Below are 7,948 nucleotides of genomic sequence, written 5' to 3' on the forward strand. Positions count from 1 at the left end.
TGCTCATGTGTACACATCTTACATTCAAAGTAAACACAATAAAACTTTCCCCCTTCAGCAGATTAATTTCAAAAAGCCTTCAAGTGTCTGACTGTGTTCTATAACATTGAGTAAAACACATTTTGAGTGGAGGGTGTCTTTGAATTTCCCACAATGTAGGTCTGTTTGCTCAAAACTTGCCCAAAGACTAATCAGACTGCAGCTAAGAATTACAAAACCTTGCATAAAATTACTGTTTCTGCATTCTTTGAGGCATAGGTACTTCCTTTAAAGTAGATTTTATTAGACCTATTCGCCCAAATAAAGGGTGGACGCCCAAATCTTTCGACTATTTTACAAGAATTGTTCTCAAAGGAACATTGTTCTTCATAGAGGGATAATATAATATAATATAATATAATATAATTTTGTGCGATGACTGATATCGGCCACCAGAGGTCAGTGTTACATCACACAGTGAGAGGAGGCAACAGTTCCTCCTCCTGTCCAGCTGATGGCAGTAAAGCGACTTTCACGTGTAAATCTGGCCATGTTAAACCCTCCAGACAAGGAATTTGATAATTATGGGTGATATTCATGTTATTTAATCAAACAATATTAGCGTCATAACAATATTAATTGTCTGAAGCGGCCGACACATGCGGGATAAATGAGGAGGATGTGATGCTGTGTGGACTCAGAGCCGGACTGTTTTAATGTCTGTTGATAAAAGGTAAATATGAGACATGTTGGTGGGTGGTGTGAGCTTTGTTCTGGTCCCTGATGAATCGCGGTGTGCACACAGACATGTATGCAGTCTGATGGTCGATAAATATGTCTGTTTATCTTCGATAGTGGTCTGAGTGTAGTTTAAAGTAAGACAATTTACTCATCCAGCTTGTTGTTATTGTGTGTGAGTAACACGACCCTGTCTTCCAGGGACAGCCCCCCTTTCTTTTGGTGACCTGTCCCCGGGTGGAGCTGTCCGCCGATATCTCCCCCTTTGTTGTCTGTGTCTGAAAAGACAGACTTGAAAAGTAAAATGATAGTTAACGCGGAAAAGAAAGCGCAAACCAGCAGCGTCTGTGGTTGATGTCTCAATCGTGTTGTGCTTGTTTTGGCCACCAGGGGGCGCTGCTCCGTGTCACTTCTTCTTCTTCTACGCTTTGGAAAACTGCTGTGTGAAACTACTAGAACAGGAGCCGGGAAGTGTCAAATGAAGCCACAACAGCACCACAAACACCTTGTTCAACCAGGTGGAGTGGAGAGGATCAGGAGCATCAAAGGATAGGAAGGAAGGTGAAGGAGATAGAGGAGGAAAGGTAAAAACATGTGAGGTGTATTATTCCAAACAATGTTTTTGAGACAAAATACAAACAATCACCCGAACAATTGAGTATTTTAACTAATTGTGTACTGTAATTTGATGCTTAATTGTCACAATAAATAAATGAATCACAAAATAGGAGACATTAAAAATATAAATATTACATTTATATGCCGATTTACTTTTTCATATTTCTGTATGTATTTATACATTCTTACTTACTTACTAATACATTTATTCATTAATTTATAATTTGATTTAATTAATTAATTTATACTTTCCTTTTTCCAGACTGTTGCTTAAGGCAGTAAATAAATCAGTCTTTTTTTTTAGAAAGTCAAGGGGTGGGTTAAAGCCTCTGATCAGTAAATGAACAGTATTACAGACAAAACAAGTGAACAAGTCTCGGTTCTCTTTGACAGCGGAGTATAGCTCTTCTTTGACGTGTCCTCCCAGAAAAGTACGGAGGCAGAAGAAAAAGAGAGAAATTGCTGCAGCCACTGAAATCCCTGCTAAAATTCAAGTGGCACCTGAACGGGGAACACATTTCACAAACACACAAGCTTCTCAGATTGATTTATTTTCCTTTATTTCTTCTCTAGGTTTCCACCATGTGCGACCCGGTTCAGACCACCTCTGACAGTCTTTGTAAACTCGTCCGTTGGGCTCACAGCCACGGCACCATCTGCAACCTCATCCCCAGCCTGCAGCGCCCCACCACTGGCTCTTACCGCAATGTGCTGACCCCAGAACCCGGTCACCATGGCAGCAGTGTCCCTGTCGCTGTGTGGGGCTGCAGTGCGGGACACGCCTACCACTGGCCCGTCAGTGACCATGGCAATGGCTCTGGAGGCTCAGCAAATACCGGCCAGGGCCAGGAGAGGTTTGTTGGAGGGCGTCCATCCAATAAGGTAAAGACTTGAGATGTTCTGTTTGTAAAATCTTGAATCTTGAATCAGTGGAGCGTCTCATCTGTTCTCTCTGTCTCTAACTCCCAGGTGACAGTGAGGGCATCATGTGACCTCTCCTGTAGCGAAGCAGCATCAGAGGGGGAGGAGTTCAGCAGCCGGCTGTTTGACATTGCTGGATGCGACTCCTCGGCCACCGACGACGATGGCGACTACGAGCCCCGCCCATCCAGGAAAAGAGGCGGGGCACCAGGTGGAGCAGTTGCCGGGAAGAAGGTCAAGCAGGAAGCAACCTCAGCAGAGGATTTTGACACAGCTGCTAACATAGCAGTGACAGACGCTGTTTCGCTGGCTTGTCAGGCCACACCAGACACACACTGTGAAATCGCACACACCCTGTTGCCCAACAAGCCCCTCCCACCCAGCTCTCAGCACATGCATGGACAGGTAATGGGTGATGAGGGGTTAGTGGACCCAGAGATGGAGCTGCACAGCAAAAGATGCAGCTCTGCCACCGAGACTACAGGGAAGACATCAGGTACAGCTTTGTTGTGAGGGACTTTTAGTTTTATGTCATCGTGAGAAAAACTTGATTTTTCTAAAATACTCCAAAATAAGTGAAATTCATGCTCATGTGCGTGTTTGTATCCAGCTGTCTGTCTCCCTGTTACTGAGTGTGAGTGTGTTTCTTGGGGATGTAAATCCACAGGGGGGCACAATGAGCTGACGAGGCTGCGAGAGCTACTGTGCGCAGAACGCAGCCGCAACCAGAAGATGACAGAGATGATCTCCAGTCTGAAGCACGACAAAGAGCTGCTGCAGCATGAACTCGCCGCAAAAGCAGCGCTCATCTGCGACTTCCTGCAGGACAAACTGCGGCCAGGTAGAGTTTGGATTGGAAGTCCACCTGTTGATGAATTATGTCACTGTAACATTTACTCCCGGTAAAATTAGCAGTTGGTTGACACGCTGAGGTAAAAATCACACCTGTTTTTGTGTATTATATTTCATGCTACAGTTTGCTGGTTCCAAAAAAAGATTGTTTTGTTTGTGTGTGAAAGAATTCTGACAGTCGGTTCCAGCTCCTAACAATGTTTGTCAGCCAATAGTATAATGGCGTTTGTATCATGTGTTTTCCGTGTTATGTCAGCGATCAGTAGTTGTGGTAGTTGCCAGTTTGTAGAAAAAAACCCATAGGAATAGCTGAGTTCTTCAGGATGTGCCCAACATACTGTACTGTCCTAATATTAGCTAGCTAGCGTTGGCAATGTTATAATGAAACACGTTCATCAAATTTAGAGTTGTAATTTTTCTATTGCCGGTTCTAGAGAGGAGGTTGCTTCGTCGCTCCAATCAGATGGAACCAGGAAGTTCACACATGACCTCTCCTGATGATGTGGCAGGCTCTGATTCGCCAACACTGTTTGACTCATTCGAAGAAATGGACCTTCACCCTCTGGAGTGCCACCGGATCCTGAAGAGCAAGAGGAGCCGAGATGGAGAAAACACCCGAGTCAGGAGTAAGGACATGACAATAAACCACACTGTAACACTGACACTAGTCATATTGCGCATTTATTTGTTTTTTGTTCATACTGCTGTGTCTCACTGTCCCTTTATGTCTCCTCTCCAGTGAAAAACGTGGTGGGTGTGATAGCGCGCTACATGGCAGCCCTGCAAGAGTTTCGCCGCAGTGTTTCCATGAAGGTTGCCTTTGACCGGGTCGGCGTGGACCGCAACACTATCTCCCGTACGGCGGCCATAGCTGAGCTCAGCCTGGCTGCTCCGGAGGTGTTTCATGCTCTGGCACCGTGGGATGAGAAGGAGGAGACGCTGGCACATTACGCCCTTCGCTGCAGACAGGCGATGGACGACAACATTAAAGCCAAGATCAAGATGATGAAGGCAAAAGGCGAACTGTTGCCCATTGTGTCCAAGTGACGGATACAGATAGACTGAATCACATCGATGCACACTTCTCTATGTTGTGGAAATTCGGGTCGCTTGACCATTCAGGAGAGATGAAGAAGACTAAGAGACACCGATCACTTAAGTTGAAGTAGTTTATACAAACTTGATCAAGGAGGGAACAAAATAACAGCACATCTGTCTGCACAGTGCGATGTCGTGTTAATACTCTCGAGTCTCCCCAATGTTCAGATTATATCTTCAGCTCAGAAAGCATCCCTCCCATACATGGTTATCTGTTTAACAACAAAGAATGGAAGAGTTACTGCAGAGCTTCTCACCTCTGGCCGAGTGAGGAATAGAAAGAAAATGGGTAGAAGACAGTAAGTCTGCAACCATAGATCAATCGAAGGCCATCCTACGAGTTTACACAAACAGTCAGCTTTGGTATGTCGGGGATCTACAGCAGCTTCGAATCGCTAAGTTTGCAAAGACCATGAGAGATATAAACTCATAGAGCAGATGGCACTATGCCCTCATCCATACCTTATCGGGCCTAACATTACAGGGTACCTATGACATCCTATGAGGCCAGAATGTTCTGGACCTGAGATGTTTCCCCCACACTCTACATATAAAACCAAAATTCAGCACAAAGAGAAAACACATTCTTCCTCTACTATCAGAGTCCATGGTGCTTTACAACGTATTCCAGTAATTACATTGCAAGTCTGTCTTTTTCAGTCTAATGTACTTCTGATGATTATGTGGCTGCATTACAGATACACATATCTGCTACTGTGGGTATAGAAATAAGTCTCTGCCACCTGTCTGGTGCATTTCTCCTAGTATGTATGTGAAACATCTGTGCAATATTGTGGTGGGAAAGAAAACGTTTTTCTTAAATTCTCCTCCCACCAAAACGGTTTATGAATATTTGATGCTGCAGTCATGGCAGCTCAGAATTAATCATAATCAAATTTCAGCCTTTAAGAAACCTGTGGCCCTTTGCTGTATGTCATCCCCTCTCTGTCAGCTGAAAAATAATTAAACAGTAGTCTGATAAATAAGGGACTTTTTTGTATTCAAGCTTCAGTGGCTTGAAGAAAAAATTTTTTTACATGATGAAGCACAGTGTTTTATTTGTGTGCTGCCGACCACTGTTACTACACTGTTACCATAAACCACTGAAAACCATGAGCATTATTAGCATCATTATGAATCCCAGTCTACTACTAAATGTACAGCTGACCAAGTTAACTACCTAAGGGCAGCTACAGTTAGCAGCAGTTAGCTGTTACCTTTTAACATTAGAAAAGGGATACATCCGCCTTTACCCTTGGGGTATGATGTGGCATTTAAAAAAAAAAAAAAGCTGTCATTTTTGTGTGTGGTTAAACATTTTAAAAAAGCATTAAACATCTGTTCCCTTTTTTTTGCTTAAAAAGACAAAGATCATACGTGAGCAAAAAAAAATACATCTGATCACAAGAACCCATAATGTAAACATATCCAAAGACTATGTATTTAAATCCTCTTTTTGTGTTTAGAAAAAATGAAAACTGAAATTCAATATATATACAATTCAATGTAACAACTTTATTCTCCAAATATCTATACAAATCCATTACAAATGTAAAAAACCTGGCTTAATGTTCATTTAATGGAAAGCCACATGATTAGGGCCGCGGAAGGCAACAGAGCAGGATTTACAACAAATCTGAAGAGTTTGTTTTTAGCTCCTGGACAACTTCCCAGGATGTTTCACAGCTATCTGGAAACTTCTGACTGTTTTGGAAACTTTCCTAAATTCAGCAGCCAACTTGTTACTCTGGAAAATGTAAGAGTGAAAGATTCACACTCCCCTGAGATTTATGACATGACAACCGTCCATTAATCACAGACTTAAAAGAGGAAACTGAGAGAGACGTGGTTCTGGTGTTCATGAATGTTGTTTAAAGCTCTGTCTCAAACCAAGCAGCAGGAGGGGGGCAGGAGGTAAAAAGGTCAGGACTCAGGCTCCAGCCTCGGAAGGACGGGGAGGATGAGGTTCCCGAACGAGGAGTCCTGAGTGATGAAGAAGCCTGATGAATGTGTATGTGCATGCTGCAAGAAAAAAGACAAACACAGACAAAGGTTAGAATGAGGAGTTTTTACTGACAATCACGTATTGATTAAAAAACAAGATATAATGTGCATCTAAAAGGTGTTAGTAGGAGGTTTTAGTAAATTGGGACACAGCTAGGCTAGCTGTTTACCCATTTTGAGTCTTTATGCTAAGCTAAGCTAAACTAGCCACCTGCCAGGTGTGAAGCTGTTCAACAGACAGACATAAATAGTGATATAGAGAAACAGTAGTCATGGAGAAAACAACAATCCTGATACAGTATATGTGGAGAGTTTCATGTTGCCTTGAAACCTCTCTCTCTCTCTCTCTCTCAAATAATGATTTTCAGGCCTGTATTCAAGTATTTGGTATTGAGCTGGTATTCAAATATGACTTAGTACGGGTGCCTTTGTCATTGTGATTTACAAAAAATGCTGCCTGCATCATTATACCTTTAAAAATCAGCCACAAACATCATGAAGACAAGCCAAACATGGGAAATTGGTGTCTGTCTCACCTGCAGGGCAGCTTTCTGCTGGGCAGCGATGTGCTGCTGTTCTGCGTTGTCCCGGAACTCTTTCATACTCGGTCTGGACAGCGAGATGCTACAAGATGAGAGGCCCCCCACAAAAAGAGATAGTTTATAATGGTAAAATCACTGACAATACCCTCAGTCTACTTGATACTGAAATGTACTATGGTTAATTTGCCCCCCTGTAAAGGTTTCTCCAAACAGTATCCTGTTACCCTCCCTGGATGTACACAGTACCTACCTGGCTCCAGGTGTGTTCATGGACTGACTCTGCATCAGCCGTCTCCTCTCCTTCTCCAGCTCAGCCAGGATTGCCACCCGTGCCTTGTTTGGGAAGGCTGGATGGAGAAAAGAGAAGACAGAGAGACATCAGAGGACAAAGAGAAGGACAGAATAATATATATTAGCTGACATAACTGACTTCATCTAACAGGCGACATTTAGAGTAAATGTTGATGATTGTGTTGACCACATAGTAGTTGTGATAACAAACTGCAAATCAAAAAAAGGTATATCTGCATTTCTATTCATAGCCAATTTTAGAGAGGAACTACAGAAGCCACATTAGCTTACTAGTTAGCTATTTCCCAAAGAGGAACCACAGAGGAAAATGTTTTCAGGGGGTCCAGGATTCGTAGCTACGCCCCTGGAGCCAGGACAGGTTGATTGAAGGAAGACAAAGAACTTCAATACCACTATTTTTTGTCCACAAACAACATAATTACCTTGTCCTGGAGGATTAGTAGTCATGTCGGTGCAGGTAGCAAGTGGTAGGTCGAAACTACAAACTACAGAAAGGGTTATATTAATGGCTTAGCTTAAACGTTATGTGTTTGTGTTTGCTTCCGCCCAGCTAATGTTTCACTGGTGGATAAGAGACAGCGATAAAAGTCCCACTGGACATTGAATGTACCTCAAACTTAAGATGGATAAACTACACAGATTACATTTGCTGTGGTAGACCAGTGTAACAGTGAGTGAAAGTTTAAAATAATGATAAAACTCCTGACTATGTGCTGTCGGTCAGCCACATTTCGCCTCCAGAGACCGTGTACCGGTTTTTCTGTTAGGTGGGTTGGCTAGATAGGAGTGAAAAAGACAAGAGGTCTCACTCTGCTCTTACTTCGGGGAGCCAAAAACGTTATGACTAACCAAAACGAGGCAGAAAGGCTAGCAAAGGAGCATTA

General features: G+C 43.0%; 2 protein-coding genes across 4 annotated transcripts; one reads left to right on the forward strand and one right to left on the reverse strand.

Annotated features, from left to right (window-relative positions):
* Window positions 1–546: 546 nt before the first annotated feature.
* kiaa1958 (KIAA1958 ortholog) lies at window positions 547–4,301 on the forward strand. The gene is made up of 7 exons (XM_084339745.1): window positions 547–712; window positions 1,108–1,301; window positions 1,909–2,217; window positions 2,305–2,752; window positions 2,924–3,097; window positions 3,543–3,734; window positions 3,848–4,301. The coding sequence occupies exons 3-7, from the start codon at window positions 1,918–1,920 to the stop codon at window positions 4,153–4,155; spliced, it is 1,422 nt and encodes a 473-aa protein (XP_084195871.1). The 5' UTR covers window positions 547–712; window positions 1,108–1,301; window positions 1,909–1,917; the 3' UTR covers window positions 4,156–4,301.
* Window positions 4,302–5,701: 1,400 nt separating this feature from the next.
* Window positions 5,702–7,835, reverse strand: LOC311249056 (SOSS complex subunit C-like). 3 transcript variants are annotated; one of them, XM_084339747.1, is made up of 5 exons: window positions 7,675–7,835; window positions 7,487–7,549; window positions 7,003–7,099; window positions 6,747–6,834; window positions 5,702–6,228 (listed from the first exon to the last, which is right to left on the reverse strand). In XM_084339747.1, the coding sequence occupies exons 2-5, from the start codon at window positions 7,509–7,511 to the stop codon at window positions 6,130–6,132; spliced, it is 309 nt and encodes a 102-aa protein (XP_084195873.1). In that variant the 5' UTR covers window positions 7,512–7,549; window positions 7,675–7,835; the 3' UTR covers window positions 5,702–6,129. The 3 variants fall into 3 exon arrangements, with proteins under 3 accessions (XP_084195873.1, XP_084195874.1, XP_084195872.1); XM_084339748.1 differs by having other exon boundaries at window positions 7,772–7,790; XM_084339746.1 differs by having other exon boundaries at window positions 7,487–7,835.
* Window positions 7,836–7,948: the final 113 nt, after the last annotated feature.

Source organism: Pagrus pagrus (genome assembly GCF_965226575.1).
Source record: "Pagrus pagrus genome assembly, chromosome: 19".
Classification (NCBI taxonomy): Eukaryota; Metazoa; Chordata; class Actinopteri; order Spariformes; family Sparidae; genus Pagrus; species Pagrus pagrus.

Coding starts and splice junctions, on each gene's coding strand:
- kiaa1958 (XM_084339745.1), top strand. CDS start 1,918: ATGTGCGACCCGGTTCAGACCACCTCTGACAGTCTTTGTAAACTCGTC. Junction 2,753..2,923: donor GACTACAGGGAAGACATCAG/GTACAGCTTTGT, acceptor GTAAATCCACAG/GGGGGCACAATGAGCTGACG. Junction 3,098..3,542: donor GCAGGACAAACTGCGGCCAG/GTAGAGTTTGGA, acceptor TGCCGGTTCTAG/AGAGGAGGTTGCTTCGTCGC.
- LOC311249056 (XM_084339747.1), bottom strand. CDS start 7,511: ATGACTACTAATCCTCCAGGACAAG. Junction 7,100..7,486: donor TACTAATCCTCCAGGACAAG/GTAATTATGTTG, acceptor TTCTCCATCCAG/CCTTCCCAAACAAGGCACGG. Junction 6,229..6,746: donor AGCAGAAAGCTGCCCTGCAG/GTGAGACAGACA, acceptor TTTTTCTTGCAG/CATGCACATACACATTCATC.